The 24,328-nt window shown below is 35.4% G+C and overlaps 1 protein-coding gene across 5 annotated transcripts in view; it reads right to left on the reverse strand.

Moving 5' to 3' along the window:
* STX17 (syntaxin 17) overlaps window positions 1-24,328 on the reverse strand; it is a 55,122-nt gene that overhangs the window by 4,921 nt on the left and 25,873 nt on the right. For 4 of the 5 annotated variants that reach the window (XM_059143539.1, XM_059143540.1, XM_059143538.1 and 1 more), the window contains 3 exons: window positions 13,024-13,249; window positions 5,868-5,983; window positions 5,739-5,789 (listed from right to left, as the gene is read on the reverse strand). In XM_059143539.1, the coding sequence (XP_058999522.1) occupies window positions 5,739-5,789; window positions 5,868-5,983; window positions 13,024-13,249 (393 nt within the window). Of the gene's footprint in view, window positions 1-5,738; window positions 5,790-5,867; window positions 5,984-13,023; window positions 13,250-22,168; window positions 22,293-24,328 lie in introns of all 5 variants that reach the window. The other variant, XM_059143543.1, reaches the window with a different exon arrangement.

Here is a 24,328-nt window from a genome sequence, read left to right on the forward strand (position 1 = left end):
ACTCCATGCTGAGCGCAAAGCCGAACATGGGGCTCAATTCCATGAGCCTGAGATCACAACCTGAGCCAAAACCAAGATCTGGATGCCGACTGAGCCACCCAGGCACCCCAAGGTTTTTCTTTTTCTTTCTTTCTTTTTTTTTTATTCACAGAAGAAGAGAATCCCTGTTTGATCCCAGCTAAATCCCACTTCTTTAGTGTAACTGTGAAATAATTCAACTTTAATCCTGAAGCATTTAATTGCCCTCTTAACACTAAATCGGATATGAACACTCTTCTAACTCCAAAGATCATATGAGATCATATCACAACACAGCTAATCCCCACCCCACCCTCCCAACAGGAGCGTCCTATCAGCATTACTGACATCCTTCTCTTCTGATTCACCAAGTTTGTACCTTTTCACTGGTAGACCTTTTATGGTATCCCTTCATTCCTGTATTCTCCACTGCTATTCTTGAAATCTCTAACACAACCCTGAAAAAAAGTCCTTTATCTGTTTTCCTTTTTTTTTTTTTTAAAGATTTTATTTATTTAACAAAGAGAGATCACAAGTAGGCAGAGAGAGAGGAGGAAGCAGGCTCCCTGCTGAGCAAAGAGCCCGATGTGGGGCTCGATCCCAGGACCCTGGGATCATGACCTGAGCTGAAGGCAGAGGCTTTAACCCACTGAGCCACCCAGGTGCCCCTATCTGTTTTCCTTTTAACATTTCTGTCAGAGACAAGTACAACAGTGATTCTCACATGTGAGTGTGCACCAGAATCGCCCAGAAAACTTACTGAAGCAAAGATTGCTGTGCCCTACCCCCTGAGCTTTTGATTCTGTAGACTTTAGGTGAAGCCTGAGAATTTGCATGAAATATGAGTCCCCAGGTGATGCTGTAAGTCCATGCTTCTTCTCACACTTTAAAAACCACTCACATAAGTACACAATCAGATTAAGGGCACAACCTTTCTGACCAGATGTCCTGTGTTCAAATCCCAGTACTGTGTGCCCTTGGACAAATTACTCAAGCTCTCCAGGTGTCAATATTCTCTCACAAGTGAGGATAATACTTCACGGAGTTGAAGTGAGGATAAAATGAGATATGGTCTGTAGAGTGTGAGGAGAAAAATAGAAAAAGTCATCCTGATCGTCTCAAGAAAGCCCATCTTTCTTTTCTAAAAAGTATATTAAACTTCTTCCTATGAGGCTTGAAAATTCTTGGGCATTAAAACATTAGATTTTTCCTAGGCATTCATTCATTCAGTTTTCATTTTCCTCAGACAATAAACTTACTTAATGTTAGTTCTCTTCTTTCAACTCATAGAAGCATAAGTCCAACACTAGTAACATCCAACTTGTTGGGATTTTTTACACTGAATTTCTGTCATTGTTTCTATTTGGGACATCCTAACACTTTCCATTCTTGCCTGAAAGTCTGTGCTAGCAGATAAAACACAGACGTGATCACCAACCTCCACATCCCAATGAGCTGAGGGGTAGAGGGAAAATAGCCAATACATCCCCTTTCTCTCAGACCCCAAATAATTTTCATATACCTACCAACCTCCCGTTTTTGCTTCTGATTTGCTTATGTTTGCTTTCATCTGCCCAGGCCTCCCACATTTGACAATCTTCAAACTCCCTTTCTGACATTTATACTTTGGCGCCTCATTCATGTTCTCAGCATCCCTTTAACAGGGAGTTGAACCATATATGAAAGACACTAACATAAAGAAAGACTCTTCTCTTTGCAAAGGGAAAGAATTCTCAAAGACTCCAAGGATATGTTGATGGATTTCATTTTAAAAAATGGTGAAGTAGGTCCCTTTGTCTTCCCCCCCCAAAATAAATGAATCTTAATAAGCAGTTATAAGAGCATCTAAGATTCTGAAAAAGAAATGTGATTTATTAAGTTAATGTTGGTTAAGTAGGATGCAATTTGGGCATTTGAAGTCAAAACTAATGAAACTGTCTTTCCCTTGAATGCTTGTTGTGGGCACTTGTATACCCAGCATCCTCTCTATCAAGCAACAGTAATACTTCAAACAAATCCATTCCCCAATCTATTTACATCAATAAAAATGCTCTCCCTTGCAGAATCTTGCTAATGGTTGTATAGTTTTATTAATGTGATAAAAGCTATGGGTTTAAGAGGCTATTGCCAAAACTGTGGTTATTTTCTTTTATTTCTGACTCTCAATTACAACCATCTTTCGAGGCTAGCTCTTGTCTTAGATCTTGGCCAATCCAGGTTAACACTGAGCTATCCCAGTTCTGAAGTCCAAAAGTATGTAACCTATAATTCTTAACCACAGGCAATAAATAATACACACAGAAAAGCTCAGAAACATACAAACACTACTACATACAGAGTCCAGGATTATATTGGCCTAGATATGCAATAAATAGCGTAGGTGAGTAGGATGTTGATATCATGGGATTTGGCAATAGGAGAGGGAAGTGTAAGGGCTACAGTACTAAAATATCTAAAGGTAACAGTGGTAGAACTCTAAGCAAGGAGCCAAAGAAGGAATCCGGTAAGAGAGGGACAAAGGCAGGAAAGCATCTGGGGTCAGAGGAAGGAAAGGGGATAGTAAGTAACAGAAATTATCTCATTTCTTCCTCTCATCAGTTTTACAAAGCTCATTGTTGTCAAACAACATCCTTAAGGTCAAGTGGCTAATAAATCCAATCGATCTGATCTAATCGACTATGACCCAATTTTTACTCATAGGAAATAAGGTAGGAAGTAGAGACAAAGTTGGACCAGTAGCAGGGTGACATGCCACTGAGTGACAGGCCCAAAGTTCTTTAAATGCCCCTTGACAAGAAATAGGGCTAGTTCCATAAGTATAGGAAGAGAAGAGGGCACTTGAGCAAAAAAGGTTGAAGAAAACTGAATCAGGGTGCTTAGATATTAATCCATTATTAGACCATACCTGGTTCTCTTGATAGTTTTGTGGGTTCATTTTTCATTATGGTAAAAAATATATAATATAAAATTTACAAATTTTAACCATTTTTAGTGTGCAATTTAGTGGTATTAAGTACATTCACAATGTTATGCAATTATCAAGACTATCCTATAGGTTTTTTTTTTTTAAACTGTTCTCTAGTCTTCACTGACCTTACTTAGCACAGTCCTATGCACATAGAAAGTACTCCAAAAATACATGGTTAATTTGTCTAGATATTATTATATCCATGTGACAAGGATGTGGTCACTGTGCTTATGTTCCCAAGTAACTGGTGCCTAAATGGAGCTTCTGTGAGTACTGACCATGTGGTCATGGGAACTCAGTCACCCTGGGAATAGTAATCAGTGGTTCTCCTTTGAGCTTTTGCCTAATACATTCTGTTCCATGTCCTCACACAGATTATTATAAATAGGACATTTGTATAGAACTATGGCTATAGCCAAAGTCTTCCTATACAAACCTTCCTTAGATTAGGGGTTAGGAGCTATTTACGTAAGCTAATCGGATATATAATTATTAGATGGCCACAGCCCTCAATTTTTCTTTCATGTGCCTATCCCTCTGGAAGGGAAATGTATTTGTCTGGAATGAGACGCACTTTGTACATGTTTGTTTGTTTCTTAAATCAACTTTACTGAGGTATAGTTTACATACATTATAACTCACACATTTAATGTGTAGATATCATGTACAGATTTTACAAACTACATTATATCAGAGAGTTAGAATAATTGAATAAATCTCAATTCTGAAACAACAAATATTTGGGGATTCTTGTATCATTCCCTTTTATATGCAAGTATATGGATAGATTACAGGGATACCTAATCCAGAAACCTCAAGTATTTTGCTGCTTCTGATTTAGCAGCATCAAAAAAGGAAAATGCTTTAAAAAATTTACTGATGTTCAATTTTAGGCATTAAATTTCAAGAAAAAATAACAAAAACTAAAAAACAGATGAAGGGACTAGTATTGAAAGGTCTAGAAAATCATATTCTAGAAGGAACACATTAAAGAAGAGTTCTTAAAAGAAAAAAAATATGATGAGGTTGGATAGGGTGAGGAAGGGTAATATTGGTCTAAAAAGTTGAAAAATTTTATATGGAAAGATGACAAAACTTATTCAGTATATGGCTCCAAGTGGGCAAAAGTACCAGAGGGAAGTTATTGTAGGGCAGAGTTTATAGAAGGAAGAACTTCTAAGAGGCAGAGAGAATCTCCAAACAGAATGGCTGAAGTATAAAGTATCCCTGCACTGTAATTGTTCAAAAGAATAAATAGATTAGCTGGCTTCATAAATTCGGTCGAATTCCATTCTGAGATTATGTAATCCAGGGACTTCTTATACTTGAAAGCCAGATGTCAGGGAATCCATAATTCAAAGATGTAAAACCCCCAGATCACGGTTTGGTCAAGAACAAAAAACTAAGCCTAGACAGAAGCATGAGCAGACACAGGTTTCCTCCTATTGGTACACACAGACACACACATAAACATCCAACCTTCCTGTACTTCCTGGGAAGGAAACATAAAAATAACTTAGAAAAAAAATGACAGAAAACCTATTCTTTCTTTCCCACCAAATCCTACTTTATGTTCCCTCATCTATGTTAACAGTATCACTGGCTACCCAATTATGCAGAATAAAACCTTAATGTTTGACTCTTCCATCTTCCTCCCGTTTCTAAGTCTATCCCAGAAATACCTCTCAACTGGCCTTTACCTGTATACTTGTATTGCCATTGTTCTTGGTGAAACTTTTTTAAATAAAGATTTTATTTATTTGACAGAGACACAACAAGAGAGGGAACATAAACAGGGGAGTGGGAGAGGGAGAAGCAGGCTTCCTGCTGATCAGGGAGCCCGATGTGGGGTTGGATCCCAGGAGCCTGGGATCATGACCTCAGTGGAAGGCAGCTGCTTAGCAACTGAGCCACCCAGGCACCCCTGTTCTTGGTGAGTCTCTTGCTACTGATTCCTAACTAGTCATCCTGCCTATTATCTCCCCCTTCCCTGAGTCAATATTCACATTGCTAAAGGTAATCTTTCTTAACCAGACTGGATCATATCACTCTAACCTGCTCAAAAATCTGTATCGCTCCTTAATGCCTACAAACTAAAGTTCAGATTCTTTGGTATGGCCCTCAATACCATCTCAATCAAGCCCTCACACTCCTTTCTTTGCCTGTCCATAGTATCTCACGCTTTGTCATTCTTCTCTACTCTGTGTCTTTGTTCACCTGTTTTCAAGTGCCGCCTTCCCCACTCCCATCTGTGGATATTTTACTCAGTTTTCAAGGCTCAAGCAAATGCTACCTATCTCGTAAAGCTATCCTTAATATTTCTACCTCACAACCCCGCCTCCCTCCCTTGGAATTAAATGCTTCTGTTAGAGCTAATAATACGTCGCTTCATCCCTCATTTCTGCACTTAATAATAATGCTTGAAATTTCAGTTTTGGGGGTCCAAACTTATCCAAACCCACTGTAAACCCTTAAAGGCAGAGAAGAGGCCTCATTTATTCCTATAGCTAACCTTGTCAGACCCTTGGTGCCAAAGTTTAACACAGTACCTTCCATGTAACAAATGCTTGATAAATGATAAATTATTAAATTGATCTGGACTGTTGATGAGAACTGTTAGACTTCTATCTGTGGCTCAACACTTCAAAATTGTAACTTCTATTAAACTTCTAATCAAAAGTGTAGGAATTAATAAAAGTTTCTTATCCTATTAATCTAACATTTCTGAGCCAACAACAATTCTAATACTTACATTCACTAGGAGAGAGAAATCAGTGACCAGTTGGCTAAGTTCAATTAAGTCCTTAAAAAGAGAGAAGAAAAGGAAGTTACTTACTTTTTTGTCTCACAGCCATCAAAATGAAAATAATTTTTAACGTACCGCTTCTAAGGTTTCCCATGATTCTGCAGCATTTTCGTCTTGAGGAATTTCAGGCAACGCATATACCTGAGTCATATTCTGAGGATCAGCTTCAGCCTCAGCAGTGTGAAATGTTCCTGGATGAACACAGCCTCATGTTTAGGGTTTATGAGCTTTGTTAGAAAGCAGACAGCATAAATCAATTTTGTAAAACAATTCCCGTGTAAAATGTTAGCTAACTGAATTCAGGCTGGAAGTAAATTGATTATTCCATAGAAATAGATACATCCATGGGCAGATTGTTTCCAGGTTAACAAGTATTTTTTTCTTTAATTCTACAAAGTCATCACACAAAAATGGCTACAGATGCCACCCACCCAGTCTGAATAACTAGAGCTCAGTGAGGAAGAAGCACTGAAGGAAAACTATTCTATTTGGCCACTTTCCATATAGAGATACCCACTAGAAATAGGTTTCACACTTGCAATGTAAATCATTAACCTTTTCTTTGGGAAATTTAGTAGTAAGTATCAGATTCATACGGTATTAAAAGTAGGAAAGTGATGTGTTTTTTGCAATAAAAATCAATCATTTGGGGTAACAATATATCTGTCATCAAATGAACACCTCTTATTGTGTGGATCTTTTTGTACATCTTTCTTCTAAGAGTCATTTTTCTAGCCCACTTCTCCATTACTTCTATTTCTTTCCTGAGTTTTAAAAAAGTCATCAAGCCCCTAAGGCCTTCCTCAGAAAAACTGGTATGATAATGAATTAATTTACACTCCAAACCCCACCTTCAAGTCTTTATTTCTTTGTATTGGTTTTACCAGCCATTCATTCATTAAACTGATATGGACTGATGACCACTAAATGCCAATCAGTGTACTCAGGTAGCACAGACACAATGGTAAACCACAAAAGTAGCTCGAGGGAGTCAACACAGTACAATGGTTAGAGCATGGGCCTAGTCAGAAAGACCTAGGTTAGAATCCTGACTTGGCTAATGACTAGCTAATTTTCCTCATTTTTTCAAAAAATAAGGTGAATGGGGCACCTGGCTGGCTCAGTTGGAAGAACATGTGATTCTTGATCTTGGGGTTGTGAGTTCGACCTCCACGTTGGGTGCAGACATTACTTAAATGAATAAATAAAACTTTTAAAAAAGAATAAAATAAGGTGATAAGTATTTATTTTGCACTGTGGCTGGCTTAAAAATTGAGTATAAGTTGCTTAATAGTTACTACTATAATAACTAACTATTGCTATTGCTACTATTATTAATGGAATTTACCATATTATATACAATATACTATATTAACAGGCAAGTTCAGAATAGCCTGATAACAACTGTGATATGAGTAAATATGGAACACTGTATCAGTACAGAAGAGAGGTATTTAACCTAGACTTGGGGAGGGGAGAGTAGTTGGAGGTTTTGAAGCAGAAGCCTGAGGATGAACAGCAATTACATAGGTGAACTGGGGATAAAGATGGAGGGAAAAGCAGAGAGTATTCAGGTCAGGGAAAATAATATGTGCATAGGTTTGGGAACTAGAAGGAGTTCAAACAAAATACAGACTGTGAAAGAGAAAAGCAAAGACTGAGCTTTTCAGGAAATCAAAGGTGACATTATTCATGGTATTATAAACTATGCTGAAGAATTTTGTTTTTCTCTAAGATCAATAGAGAACTATTAAAAGGAGTTGGAGACTACTGGGAAGCTGGAGGGGGCTATAATCAGATTTCAGATTTAGAAAGGGAACCATAGCTGTAGTGTGAAGAACAGATCAAGGATGAAGTTGAAAGGTAAAAAAGAAATTAAAAAAAAAAAAAAATCGGAGAGTGAAAAACCAGTCAGGAAGCTTTGCAGTTTGTCCAGTGCAAAATGATGATGGTTTGCTCTAGGACAGTGGCACTGGAAATGGAAAGAAGATATTGAAAGGTCTAATTCCTTTTGTCCCCCTTACTTCAAGCTCAAAATACCTACCACTTTAATATTATCTGGTACCTGTTACATATTGTGTTGGGTACCAGAGATGAGAAAATGAATAATACAAAAGAGATGTTCTCAAGGAACTTATATTCTAGAAGAGTCAGACATACATAGAGACAATCCTAAAACAGTAAGAGTCTAATTGGGAAGGTATCTGACCCAGCTTGGTGTGGTGTGCAGTTTACGAGACAGCTTCCTTAAAAAGGTGATTTTTTAAAAGCTTTTATTCATTTATTTGACAGAGAGAGACACAGTGAGAGTGAACACAAGCAGGGGGAGAGGGAGAAGCAGGCTTTCTGCTGAGCAGGGAGCCCGATGTGGGGCTCAATCCCAGGACCCTGGGATCATGACCTGAGCCCTTCGAAGGCAGACGCTTAACAACTGAGCCACCCAGGTTCAACAGAAAAGTGATCTTATGAGACGAAGAAAATAGGAATATAAATTCTACACAGAGAGACTGGCATAAAAAAGGCTCTCAGAGAAGAAAAAATAAAACAACATAAAATCAGCAGGTTGGTCTTTCAAAAGAATAAAGTAAAAGACAGAAAGTTACAAACACAGAACATTACACACATGGTTAGGAGGGTTCTTACTGTAGACTAGTTAAAGTCTCTGGACTTTATCTGGATGACAGTCCAGAGATACTAAAGTGTTACATGCAAGGACATGATATAATGATGTGTAACACCTGATCTATTAAAAGTCATAACTCTTAAGTTCATCTTCTCAATTTTTTTCATCCTAGTATTTTATAAAATTGCATTGCTATTTTACTTTTGAAACTTATGAATGTTTTTACTTCTCGAGGAAAAGAATCTCCTTGAATTGTTTAGGAAAGGTATAGTCAATTAACTAAGAAATATTTTGTAGGCTTATCAGAATTGATAGTGTTCTTTTAATTTTGAAATTTAGCTTATCTGAATACATTTCCTTATCTTAAAGGAAGAGCAAAAACATTAGACTAAGTTTTACATTAAAACATTATGGCAAGTATCCAATATTTTAAAAGCTCTCTGATTTTTTACAAATGTTTAAAAGAGTTACTTACCTTATGTCCTAACTTATTACATGAAGATACTTTCATTTTCATATCAGTCAAGAAAAATGAATTATTCTAAGACTGCTTATACTTAATATTTCTATTGTAATAACCCCAACATCTTTAAGAGGATGATGAATAATGATAATTTTATCATTAACAGACAAAATGTAAAGCAGAACTTTATAATTACAACATCCACTTAAAGGATTTTTATAAGCCATAGCGTTTATACTATTACAGAGGATTTAAATGAAGTATGCCAGGGTATACAATAAAATGAGGGGAGATTGTCATAAATAAATTCTTTATCTAAAAGAATGAAGAAGGGGTGGGAAATGTTTGGCATTTTAAGCAAACATAAAAGATTTCCCCTGGTAAAAGTGTTTAAGTCATTTACGTCTCACTTGAAACCAAACTGCGTATGCATCTTAGTTCAAATGAAGTCTTAGAACAAAGAAATCTGTTCTACTCCATGGAAAATCCTGCTGTAAACTTACAACTCTGAACATCACTAATCAATTTGAGGCATAATTAACAATTAAGAAAGAAACCCTTTAATTTCTCCAACTTCCATAATTCATTTATTCTAGCTTATATTAGAAATCACTACCTCACTGAACATCCACTGACTTTGAACTTTTAGGAACTGCTACAGACACGATGAGAAAAAAACACTGAGACAGATTATAGCTGCAGAAAAGAAGGATGAAGAACTCACCCTGTGCACAGAAGTCAAATTGCTATTGTTTTATATGATGAAATCATTTAAGATAGTTCCATCCAAATGCAAACAACTGCAAGTGTAAAGGGCATGAAGAATATATATATCACTTCCCACTGTTTTTCAAATTCTAGTTTTAAGACCTTATTATTGACTACAAACTCACATAAACATGAAGATATTTTTAGTTGAAGCTAATAACACAGATCTTTGTCTCCATACATGCAAACATTCTTTCTTTGTCTTTCTCTCTTTCTCTCTCTGAAAGGCAATGATTCTAACTAAGAATTATAACACAACATGTAAGAAATTTCCATTAAACTTCAATGTTAGGAAAAAGTTTCATTTTAAGTCTAAATTAATTCAAAGGCATTTCCTGAAATTTTCATATTAGGACAGCTTAAAAATAGTGAAATTAATCTCTTGATCATCTATACCAACCTATCTATCAAAATAAAATGACTTCTAAATCATGGCTTGACTTAGCCGCAAAAGAGGATTTTTAAGAAAATTAAAACCAACAGAAAATGTATCTTCTGAATAATATACAAAACTATCCACGTTCTTCACAAAACTGTTCACTACATGTATATATACCTGTGATAAAATCTGATATTTCATCAAATTCAATACATGATCTGAAGTTCCCAACGGTTTTAAGATTGGATTCTTTTCTTTTGTGAATATTTGTTTAAAATGTAATAAGATTCTGTTCCTATTGCACTGGTGAATTGTTATGTGTTGGATGGGGAGTAAGAAAGACAAAGATGGAGAGGAACACTGATTCACTCTATATGACTTGATATACCTTTCTAAATACAAATCAAATTTGTAGGTTCATCACTTCTCTTGGTTGGAAGCAATATGCTAAAAATGAAACCAGACACACAAGTGAGACAGAAGGGAGTTTCTCAGATCAAGCAAGATTGGCAGAGAAGATTTGCTTTAGGAACTCTCAGAATCTGGACAAAAGCAACAGCAAAATCATCACAGCTTCCCCTGAAACTTAATAAGCTTCCTTTACTCTCCAGAGAACATAAAACGTCCTATTCTACTTGTTATTTCTATCTGTAAATGAAAAACTATTTTTGTATTTTGATCTCACTCATGGAAATGTGGCAACATTGCTCCTGAATCTCTGCTGATATTTCCAACCAATTTATTTAGAATCAGATTGAATTTGTAAAGGAAGAAGTATTTTAAGGCACTTAACTTCTATGCAAATCAAACACATTTTTTTCTGTAGAGGCTGTCACTACTATAATGAGTACCTAAAGCAAAAACAAAGAAAAACCAGAAAGCACAGGATAAAAACACGTAGAATGACAAAAAAGAGTCCACAACTAGTAGAACACCCATGCCGCAAACTCAATTCCCACCCCACTGTTAAGGTCTTATGTAAATTAGTTGCTTTGTTTTTTTCTTTCCCATCCTCTCAATTATTTGTTAATATTATTTTGGGATTTAAGGCAATCCAGTAGAAACTCTCACATGGTGAAATACTCAGGCACTCAGTGAGACGTTCATTTTAACTACTTACTGTTCACAATGGGTTCAAAATCAAAGCACAATTTCACCAGTACACCATTTGGAATTTTAAATTCTATACATTGTTTTAGGTGTAACTCAGGTATTTTATAAATAGAATGACTGTCTCAATCAAGTCAGCACTAGCTACAGAGATTTAATCCTGCAGTTTCTCCCAGGGGTAAGTGATTAGGTCTGTAGCTAATCTGATGTTGATTAGCTAATCTGAAATTGAAAAATTTGAGAATCAAGAGTTGGAAAATGAATCTCTTCATCTCCTTCATCCTCTAGCTTTGCTTCAATCTTTTTCATGTTCTCTCTATATGCGCTTCCTCAAATATTGATTTTATACATATTATATATGTGTGTGTATGTGTGTGTATATACATATATACATAAATATATAACACCATATATTTTAACACCAGTCAGCTTCCTACAGAGAAATTTAATTGCCAGCAAACTGTTCAACTGCCTTCTTCTAATAATCACCCAGTTCCTCTGATGATATGTACACCCAAGTTTGTTGAGCCCAAACAGTCCTACTGGCAGAAACTCAATGCAATAATAAAATGAAATTAAAGCAAGTTTTAGAATAGTATTATATTGTGAGAAACTCTCAGAACTCAAAATTTTTGTTTGCTAGGGAATTGCTGGTGATGGGCAATTCAAAACTAAATAGCAAGAGAGACTTGATGTCAGCAACTCCAGAAATTCCAGCCTATCTTTACTGCTGTTACCACCATACAACTGTTACAATATCTAGGTAATTAAGGAGTCTAGGTGATTAGACACTGTCACAACGTCCAGGTGAATAAGCAGGACAGCTGCTTCTCTATACTTGCACATCAAGTATCAGTTCACCCTAAGTAATATGAGCAGCATTTATCCTAATCAATATATGGTGATGATAAATATATATGGACAGAATAATGTAAACAGTAACTACAAACTATCAAAAGCAATCTTCCCAAATATTCTTCAACTGAGGGGCTGAGTGCTAACATCTCCTTCTCTGCAAAACACTTCAGGTACTGGTTATCCACAGAGTGTAGTGAGAATAGTGCATCTGAAATTACAAAACTGTCTCTAAAAAGATATTTATTCATTCACATTTATGAAACATTTACATATGGTCTACTATGTGCCAAGCACTATATACTATGTGCTAGGTACTCAGGATACAAGAAAAGCAAGATTACCAAGAAACTGGGGACGATGGCCTGTTTCCCCTAATTTTTTTAATTTCCAGTTCCCTATACATTACTGGATCATAAGCAGCAAAATAAAATGTTAAAAAATGATCTGGTTTTGGAGACAGGGAATGGAGCCTCCTACATAAATAAAAAAGATGAAAACTGGACAGGTGTAACATCTCTCGGATTCTAATTTATATATATACCCCACCTTTACCATTAAGATTTAAAGCATCTTAGAACATATATAAAATGTTAACAAGATCACATAAATTAAAAGAGAAACAAAAAAGGAAATATGAGTGCAGCAATGACAGAGAGAGAATGGGAAGCAGGCTCTCCGCCGAGCAGACAGCCCGACGCAGGGCTCGATCCCAGGACCCCGAGACCACAACCTGAGCCAAAGGCAGAGGGCTAACCCACTGAGCCACCCAGGTGCCCCAAATTTATTTTTAATACATAGACAAATAGGTACTTGAAGCCTAGAAGTTCCACTCTATATGGCATAGCTTCAAAATTTTTATCCTACAAAACTTTTAGGGTATGCATACCTAGGCACACTCCAGGTCCAAGAATTCAACAAACTGAAAAAGAACATAATCTATGGAAACTTATGTATCTGCAGGAGCTATACAAGATAGTAAACTTTAATGAACTGCATTACTATGATCAAAGAATAAGACTTAGTACATTACCACCAACAGTCATGGATCTGGTCAAAGAAGGCTGTAATAAAGTTTCTTCATCATGAAACTGTTTCTTAAGTTCTTCTACAGATTCCAGATGGAGTTGAAGAAATTCTGCTGTTGCTGCTGATGCTTCTTCTTTAACAGGATCTATCATTCTCTTCAGAAGTACCAGGTCATCCTTTCGGACTTTCAAACAAAGTTTCTCCATTTCTCGGATATTGGAACGGAGTTGCTTATAAAAGAAAATAAAAAATCATTAAAGCCACCATCTGTTAATCTAAAATACCTTCATTTGCAGAGGTAACCTATGATAATGGTCATGAATGGAAATAATTTCAAGTATTCTCAACAACAGAAGGTATACATAACATTGTTCTATTTTTCATGTCCCTCGCCAAACAGAGCTTAAGAACTCATATCCTCATGCTTTGAATTTATTTAGCATTTTTTTCCTTCATTAAATGTGATTATTAAAAATGTAACGGATACTCTTCATAATAAATCAGACGCTGTAGACATATGAAGGAAAAATGATTTCCCCCTTCACCAATACAACTTCCTCTCTTAATCCAGTCCCTTCCACACATTTCCCACTGCTCATGAAAACATTAACATATATAGACTTTCCTTCTTTTTTACAAAAAAATGGACATTGTAATAATCTATAATTTGTTATTCCTCACCCCAATAATATAACAGTATCATCATGGATATCCTTCTTGATTAAAGAATGTACCATATTCCATGGTACAGATGTAAAATGATTTATTCAATGACCCCTGCAAATGATCAACAGTCATTCATGTTGTTTCCAAAACAGAAATCCTTGAATATATCTTGATACACTGTAGTTGTATATATATTAATATTATAGTATATGCTATTATACTACATTTTGTAGAAATGATTCCCAAAAGTGAGAGTACTCAAAGGATCATGCGCATTTTTTAAAAAGATTTTATTTATTTATTTGACAGAGAGAAATCTCAAGTAGGCAGAGAGGCAGACAGAGAGAGAGAGGAGGAAGCAGGCTCCCTGCCAAGCAGAGAGTCCAATGCGGGACTCGACCTCAGGACCCTGAGATCATGACCTGAGCTGAAGGCAGAGGCTTAACCCACTGAGCCACCCAGGCGCCCAGATCATGTGCATTCTTACTTCAATAGTTATTGTCAGTTTTTTCTAAGTAACAATTCATGCTACCACTGAAGTATGAGTGCCCATTTCCCCACATACTGCCAGTACTACATGTTATCTCACTGTTGCTTCAATTTGCATTTCAGAGTATAGCTGTCAGATTTATATCAAGTGATTTCTCCCTCCTTTTAGAATCATCTGCTGACATAATCATCAATTTTCCTCTAATATGCTGATGAGTTATGGGTAGGTTTCATAAAATATGCCATCTTTACATTCCTGAGATAAACTCTTCCTGATAACACATATAATTTTTTGGATTCAATCAGTTAATAAATTATTTGGACTTTCAACACACGTCCGTCTATATGTGTGTATGCTTGTGTGTGCATACATGAATGGTGTGTGTCTATATTATCTTTACCGGATTTAAACTCACTTTAACAAGTTCAAGGTTGTGCTAGCTTCGCAGAATGAACGGGGGAAGCCTTCCATGTTTTCCAATGGACTATACTTTGAAAAACATAAAAACCAACTATTCTTTGACAATAAAATAGAACTTGCAAGAATGATCTGAGTATGATGCTTCCGAAAAATGATGATCTCTATAATATTTATCATAAAATTTAGAATATATTCTAGGGCGCCTGGGTAGCTCAGTTGGTTGAGTGTCTGCTTTGGCTCAGGTCACAATCCCAGGGTCCTGGGATCAAGTCCCACATTGGGCTCCCTCCTCAGCAAGGAGCCCGCTTCTCCTTCTCCCTCTGCCCCTCCCCCAGCTTGTACTCCCGCTTGCTCACTCACTCTCTCAAATAAGTAAAATCTTAAAAAAAGGAATATATTTTAATATTTCTCACATAATATTTTAATTCTTCTCCCCTATCTCACTTTCACAGGTACTAATTCGAATTATGTATAACAGGACAGAATGTATTAATTTCTTTTATTTCTCAAGTACCTATTCTGGGTGAGGTGTTAACATCCTGTATTATTACATTCCACATTATTACATTATAGAAAAATCAGAACAAAGAAAACTTGTTAAGGATTTACTTAATTTTGCCTAGCAGCAAAGCTCAATTAAAACCTGAGTATTTTATTAAGTTTTCATTTTAATTCAGCATAGTCAACATACAGTATTTTATTAGTTTCAGGTGTACAATACAGGGATTCAACAATTCCATACAACACCCAGTGCTCATCACAAGTGCCCTCCTTAATCCCCATCACCAATTTTACCCATTCTCCTACCCTCCTCCTCTCTGGTAAGCATCAGTTTGTTCTCTAGAGTTAACAGTCTGTTTCTTGGTTTCTTGTTTTTCCTTTGCTCATTTGTTTTGTTTCTTAAATTCCACATATCAGTGAGATTGTATAATATTTGTCTTTCTCTGACTGATTTCACCTAGCATTATACTCTCTGGCTCCATCCCTGGTGTTGCAAATGGCAAGATTTCATTTTTTTTTTTAATGGCTGAATAATATTCTGGGGTGTGTGTGTGTGACATCTTCTTTATCCATTCATCTATCCATAGGAACTTGGCCTGCTTCCATAATTTGGCTATTGTAAATAATACCATCATAAACATAGGGGTGCATGTATCTCTTTAAATTAGAGCTTTTTTATTTGGGGGGTAAATAACCAGTAATACAATTACTAGACTGTAGGGTAGTTCTATTTTTAACTTTCTGAGGAACCTCCTTACTGTTTTCCATAGTGGCTGCATCAATTTGCATTCCTACCAACAGTACATAGAGGATTCCTTTTTCTCCATAAACTCACCAACACTTTATTTCTTGTGTTTTGATTTTAGCCATTCTGACAAGTGTGAGATATCTCATTGTAGTTTTGATTTGCATTTCCCTGATGATGAGTGACATTGAATATCTTTTCATGTGTCTATTGGCCATCTGAATGTCTTCTTTGAAGAAATGTCTGTTCATGTCTTCTGCCCATTTTTAATTGGATTATCTGTTTTGGGGGTGTTGAGTTTGTATTAGTTCTTTATATTTTGGATACTAATCCTTTATTGGATATGTCATTTGCAAATATCTTCTTGCATTCAGTAGGTTGCCTTTTAGTTTTGTTGACTGTTTCCTTTACTGTGCAGAAGGTTTTTATTTTGATATAGTCCCAGCAGTTTATTTCCCTTCCCTCAGGAGATCTATATAGAAGAATGTTGCTATGATCAATGTCAGAAAAATTACTGCCTGTGCTGCTCTCTTCTAGGATTTTTATGAAAACCCAGGTATTCTCAAAAGTCCAGCTATCTTCCCATTAAACTATAACCATAATTCATATATACATGTGTTCATATATATGTTCAATAATATATATGTTCATATACATTCATTCATATATTCATATGTTTATATATATATTTCATTAATATAATCAAAGGACCCATTTTATTCTAGTAAAATTAAAAACAATTCTGGGAAGAAGAGTTTAGCTACAACCTAGTGCATTTTGTAAGATATTCTGGGTGAATAAAAAAGTGCTTCTATCCTGCCATGACTCTATACTTCCTTTAATCATCTGTCACTCTTATGTGAACTAAAAAACCTAAGGATAACTGTAAACTAAAAATATGTGATATGCAAGCATTAATATGGAAAAATCATAGAACATATAGGTCTATGTTATCATCCAGTCCAACCTTATGATTTTACAAGAGGGAAAATGGACTCCACATAAACACAGTGGCAGAATTAAGTCTAGTGTCCAGTTTTCAAGTGCTGGAACAGTATTATTTCTAACACACCACCAACTCTTGGCTGTACAATTCCTTTCTGAACTATAGTTGTAAAACTTGGTGCAATAGCTGTCACATAGTACATAGAAATATTTTAGGCAGTATTATCTTGGAGAAGCATTTAAGTTTCTGCAGCTAATGAACATTTGCCTATGACATATTCTTCCTATTTTATACAATTTGCACATACATTTATGTCCCCCGTCAAACCATGGTGTCCAGAATTCTATTACTAAGGGTGGAGAGGAAAATACTAAGAGAAAGAAAGAAAACACCCACTGAACTATAAAATCTGATACTATAGTATCAAAAACACAAATAATGGCTATATTTTTATTAAAACTATAAGTTGTCCATTATACTATGTATTTATCTTTTCTGTCTTATTTTACCTTAACTTTATTTTATCCTCATTTTACAGAAGAGAAAATTAAAGCAAGACATTTTTTTAAAAAAGCCTAGGATTATACTTCTAGCAAGAAAGTACAGCCAGGAGTTAAATCCAGGCTATAGAGTGTATGTTCTCAACAATTTTTCTATATAGCTATACTACCCAACAGAAATATAATGCAAACCACAAATGCAAGGCATATGCATAGTTTCAGATTTTCTAATAGTCACATTAAAAAGTAAAAAGGTGAAGCTAATTTTAATGTTTTATTTAACCCAATACATCCAAAATATCATTTAAACATGTAATTAATATAAAAATTATTAAATATTGTACATTCACAGCACATTTCAATTCAAACTAGTCACATTTTTTAATGTGGGGCTTGAACTCATGACTCTGAAATCAAGACCTGAACTGAGATCAAGAGTCAGACATTTAACAGACTAAGCCACTCAGGTGCCCCAAACTAGCTACATTTAACTGTTCAACAATTACATGTGGCTAAGAGGTACCATACTGGACAGCACAGCTATGGAATCTCTCCAAAATCAAATAAAAGAAACATATGTGAAAAACATAAAGTAGGTGTTTCTGCCTCAGGGTACAGCAAGGTAGATAATTCAAACTAACCCTCCCATCAATGAATAATTAAAAAGCTGACAATAAGAAAAATTATAAAGAGACAAAATTCAAAGGCATCAAAAAGCAAACAAGATAGTAAGAAATTTGTAGGCCAAGAATTAGACAAAAGTGAAAATCCAGAGATGAGTCCTAAACTCAAGGCCACATTTGCTGAAGTATTTGCTTACCAGAGTGTCTGAAAGCCTCATAAATTTCTGGGTAAAATACTCAATGCTGGGGCCTGCTAAATATAACCACTATGGTGCTTTGAGCTGGATCTGAAAGAGCTGTACCCCAAGAGCCCAAGTAATCCTGAAATAAATCAGCCTTCACATGAACTACAGTTTGGCTTCCAGTCTTTTGGGTAATGCATAAAAACTTTAATCCCCGAAACTGTATAAAGATAATTGTGGAAAATTAGTACCCCAGGAGCTTAGAGGGAGTAAATGAAATCCTCTCTAGAGGAAAATAAAATTATCCCTATCCTCAAAAAATCTCTCTAAGTAAGTTTTCAAATATAATGCCTGCCAAAGATAATCAAGCACAGGAGAGCATATACAAGATGAAGAATAGGGATGCCTGGGTGGCTCAGTTGGTTGGACGACTGCCTTCGGCTCAGGTCATGACCCTGGAGTCCCGGGATCGAGTCCTGCATCAGGCTCCCAGCTCCATGAGGAGTCTGCTTCTCTCTCTGACCTTCTCCTCGTTAATGCTCTCTCTCACTGTCTCTCTCTCAAGTAAATAAATAAAATCTTAAAAAAAAAAAAAGATGATGAATAGCAGAAACAACAGACAACAGAAACATCCAAAGGGATATTTGATATGCATAATAGCAAATGTAGCCTAAAAAACTATGGTTATTTTATCAAAAGATATAAAAATCGGGCTTGGAAATTCAGCAAACACTGGAAACTATAAAAAGTAAAGTATAGATTTTAAAAAGAATGAATATTCTATCATCTAAATATAGAGATGGGATTGGGAAGGAGACAAACAATAAGAGACTCGTAATCTCACAAACAAATTGAGGGTAGCTGGTGGGTGGGGGGCTAGGAAGAGGGTGGTTGGATTATGGACATTGTGGAGGGTATGTGTTATAATGAGTGCTGTGAAATGTGTAAGCCTGATGATTCACAGACCTGTACCACTGTGGAAAATAATACATGTTAATAAAAATAATTTTTTAAAAAATAGAGTATACAGGGGCACCCGGATGGCTCAGTCAGTTAAGCATCTGATCTTAGTTTAGGCTCAGGTCATGATCTCATGGGTTGATTGAGCCCTGCATTAGGCTCCACGCTCAGTGGGGAGCCTGCTGGAAGATTCTCTCCCTCTGTCCCTCCCCACACTCTTAGTCTTTCTCTCTCCAAATAAATAAATCTTTTTAAAAAGAATAAAAATAAGTACACAAAAGAAAAAATTTAATTAGAGTTTAGCTACAGGGCACCCGTGTGGCTCAATCAATTAAGCATCTGCCTTTAGCTCAGGCCACCATCCCTGGGCCCCTGGATCAACCCCATTTCAGGTTCTCCGCTCAGTGGGAAGCCTGCTTTTCCCTCTTCCTGCCATTCTCCTCCCGGTGCTGTGCACACACACGTTCTCTGTGTCAAATAAATATTTAGCTGCATATTAGACCAACTCATGACTTAGTAAACTGAAAATTAGATATGAAGAAACTATGTAAAAAAGAAACAAAGTTAAAAGATATAGAAGAGAGGTAAAAGACATAGAATATAATTAAAAAAGAATATAATATACATATATTTAGAACCCTAGAGGAAAAGGATATAAAATAAATTTGAATAGATAATGACTAAGAAAAGACATCAATCCACAGATTCAAGAAGGCTGGCAAATCCCGAGAAGAGTAAATAAAAACATACAGCCAAAAAGGGAAAAAAGAAAGGAGAGAGGGAAAGATCTCTCACAAGGAGCTCAAAAAGGAACTAGAGGAAATACAATCTCTTGCAAAAAAGGCCTACCCATCTCAGGGGCACCCCTGCCAATGTTGTATATGCTACAGTTATCCTTCAAACTAGATGTGTTTATTCTATGTTACCTAACTTCTGGTTTCTTCATCCAACATGCCTACCCTAACTTTTTCTCTCTAATCACTCACATTCTGTGATCCAATATATAAATCTAACATTACATGTATGATTATAACTGTTATAAGGGATCTTATTTTGTGTACTATATGTTAAGAACAGCATACATTGCCATATAATGTAAAAAGAAAAATCCATATATAAGCAGTGTAACCAACTACCCAAAGGTCATACCAACAAAACCACTAATAAACCTTGAACAATGACAAAAAAAGCAGGGCCACACCCATTAGACCATAATAAAGACCAGAAAAAGAACAGTAGAACTATAATATGACTTCTCCAAGCAACAATAAAGGTCAGAAGAGAACAGAATAATACAAAGTATGGAGAAAAAATTATTGTCACCCTAAATTTTAATACCCAGCAAAATATCTTTTGGTAGGTAAAATGAAGATAAACAAAACCTTAGGGAATTTGTCTCCAGCAAATACACAGTAAATATAAAAGTGTCCTTCAGAAAGAATAATAATTAATCCCAGATATAAAGTGGAGATGCATAAAGAAATGAATAACATTAAAAAAAAGTAAAAAAAAAAAGTATGGATAAATCTATATGACCAGTAACTATACTAAAACAATAATAGTAATATATTTTAAATATATGTGTATGATTAAAATACATAAAAATAGCATTAAAATTAACATTTACTTTGGGGGACACATATACAACTAAAATATTCCAAGGTACCTGTATAATCTGTCTTATGGATGGATGTATGTTGTAATTTCTAAGAGTATGTAATTCTAAAACTAACTGAGAACAGTTGGATCAATTAAAAAAAATACAAGAAAGTGAAAATGGATATGAAAAAGAATAAAGAATATGTGGAAAAAGTAGAAAGCAGGTAAAAGAGTATAATATCTAAACATAAATACATTGATAATCATATTAAACATAAATGGGATAAATATTCCAGTTGAAAGATAAAAATTTTTAGACTGGAAAAAATATAAAACTCAAGAAATACATCTAAAACATAAATATATGGGTGCCTGGGCGACTCAGTCATTAAGCATCTGCCTTAGGCTTAGGTCATGATCCTAGGGTCCTAGGACTGAGCCCCACATTGGGCTCCCTGCTTGGAGGGAAGCCTGCTTCTCCTTCTCCCTCTGCTGCTCCCCCTGCTTGTGTTCCCTCTCTCACTGTGTCTCTGTCAAATAAATAAATAAAATCTTTAAAAATAAATAAAACATAAAGATAGTTAGAAGTAAAAGGATAAAATGATAAACCATGTACAGCTGACCCATGAAAAACATGGGTTTGAATATATAGATTCAATAAATTAGAATAAATTTGAAAAAGGTTCTTTGTTTTGGTGGAACTTGGCAAGCTGATTCCAAAATGTATTTGGAACTGCACATATAGGGCTGATACTAGCTTTGAAGAAGATTAATAAAAACTTCCTCTATTAGATATTGACTGATTATAAAGCCACAGTAATTAAGATAGTGTGGTATTAGGGCAAGAATAGACAAATACACCAATGAGACAGATAGCTGAGAAACAACCCAGGCATACATGCACTGAATTGACAACAAAGGTGGCACTTCAGGGAACCATGATCTTTCCACAAAAGAGTGAGCGGTCATTTGGGTATTCAGATGTGAAAAAAAATTAAACTGGACACACACTTCACACCATACACAATAATTAACCAGATGGATTATAGACCTAAATGTGAAAGGCAAAACAACAGAATATATTTATGATGTAAGGGTAGGAAATACCTCTTAAATGTGGCACAAAAAGCACCAAGAAAAAACTGATCATCTTGACTATACTAAATTAAATGAACTTCTAGGGCACCTGGGTGGTTCAGTCGTTAAGCGCCTGCCTTGGGCTGTGGTCCTGATCCCACTGTCCTGGGATCGAGCCCTGCATCGGGCTCCCTGCTCAGTGGGAAGCTTGCTTTTCCCTCTCCGACTCCCCCTGCTTGTGTTCCCTCTCTTGCTGTCTCTGTCAAATAAATAAATAAAATCTTTTTTAAAAAATTAAATGAACTTCTTATCATCAAGGAATACAACAAAGAAAATGAAAAGGTTAATCACTGAGTGAAAGAAAGTAACTGCAACACATACACTGACAAAGGGGTCACAGACAGAATAAAGAACTCTTACAGATAAGAAAAAGTCAAAACCTGTAGAAATGTGGGCGAGAAGGTTCCCATTCAGCAGGGAGTCTGCTTCTCTCTCTTTCTCTCCCCACCCCTTCCTCTCTGCCCCTCCTCCTGCTCATGCATGCTCTCTCTCAAATAAGTAAATCTATATTAAAAACAAAAACAAAAACAAAGGTTACTCAATAATAGTCTGGTAAATGTAAATTAAACCAGAATTAGTTACCCACCAGAACATCTAAAATTGAAGTTTGACTTTACTAAATATTGGTGTGGATATGGAGACCACAGAAACTCACATTCATCCTTGGAAGGATTGTAAAATTAGTACAACTATTTTGGGAAATAGTTTGTCATTATAATATAGTTGAAAATAAGGATGCCTAATGAGCCAGCGATTCCTCTCCTAGGAATACATTTAACAGAAAGGTATGTATATGTACACCAATGAATGCACATGAATACCAATAAAAATATACAAGAATGTTGGTATCACCTGTAATAGAAACTGAAAACAAAATTTAAAAAAGCTAAAAATAACTCAAATGACCATCAATATATCATAGTAAATGTTTACCATATGCTATGGTAAACTCATACAATGGACCATATACTGGACCGTACAGTACTATTTTATGTCTCAACCCAGACATAAAAGACATATTATTTATTTCAATTTACATAATGTTCAAAACCAGACTAAATTAATCTATAGCTTAATGACACATTTAGTAGTAAAACTACACTAAGAAAATAAACTATACTCAGAAATACTAAGAAGCAATTACCACATAAATCAAGACAGTAATTATTTTGGGGGAGAGAAAGGTGGTTGTTATAGGAAGGAGGTGATAGGGTTTACAGGATCGGGGCAATTTTCTATTTCTTGATCTGAGTAGTAGTTACATAATAATTTGTTTAGGTGTGTATTTATGCTATATGCATTTATAGCACATATGTTATATTTCACTATAAAAAGTGTTAATAACATTTTTAGAAAAGAATATTATATTAACCTGTATGTTCAATTAAGCTAAGATAGAAACAAATGTGAAAGCATTTGGGTAGGGGTAAAAATGAGTATCAATCTCATTGTGGAAGTATATTACCTACTACCTTGTTGGATAAAAGATATTAATTCATTCATTTGACTAAATTGTGAGGTTGTAGGGACAAGAGACTTATGCCAAATTTCTTTACCATTATATGTCCTCAAGGCTGTATTTGATCCCTGATACATGGTTTGATTCAATAAACATGGTTAACGAATGAATGCTTTCTTAATTATTTTCCATTTAAAGTAGCAAAGCAGTAGTCCAACAACAGAGATGGCCAACTCTCAAGAATGCAACTAGGGGGGGAAAAAAAGAATGCAAGTAGATTTGTTCCCTAGGAATGCGTAATGTAAGTCACTAGGCAAATGAAACATTTCATCTTTCATTAGCTGGAAGAAATAATGAAAGGAACCATGTTTTTGGAATTAATTCTGACTTATAAGCATAAAATAGTGAAGTAGAAATGAAACCCATGGAAAAAAGCAACCATGCCATCTTGGAGTTCTTAACAGTTAAAAAGGGGATAATAAAAACACTAATACTTTAGGGAAGTGAATCACATTTTTCTGGAGAAAATAGCTGTGTGATGCCATAGAAATTTTATTGTGATAGGAAGATCTTCTTTTGAAAGAGAAAGATAGTTTCTAAAAGGTGAAATTCTGAAACTATAAACAAAAAAATTAATCTGATAAGAAAAGAAAGGGCATCTGAAGAATCCAATGTGGTTGTGTATGGTATGCAAAGTTTAGAATTTAAAGAGATTTGTTTAAACAAAAAAAAAAAAAAAAAAAAAAAAAAAAAAAAGGAAGGCATGTGAACAAGGATGAATACAAAAAGTGGTGTGAAACAAGGAGATTCATGTAAGTAAAGTAAAAGCCCAGAATGAGCGGAGGCTGAAGAAAAATGTTAAGAACAATAAAAAGAATTGAAAAAATACATGTAGAGCAAGAACAAGAAAGGAGGAATAGGTCTACTGCTTGGGGCAGATGGCATAATGTTAACAGATGACGCAGAGTAAGAACTACCGAACTCCTATACTGCTTTTCATTCTCTATTAAAGAGAAATATTCAGAACTCAAAGGGGCATAAGAAACATGCTCAAAGGAAACTTGAAATATCTTACTTTCAT

This window comes from Mustela lutreola, chromosome 12, assembly GCF_030435805.1.
Source record: "Mustela lutreola isolate mMusLut2 chromosome 12, mMusLut2.pri, whole genome shotgun sequence".
NCBI classification, from domain to species: Eukaryota; Metazoa; Chordata; class Mammalia; order Carnivora; family Mustelidae; genus Mustela; species Mustela lutreola.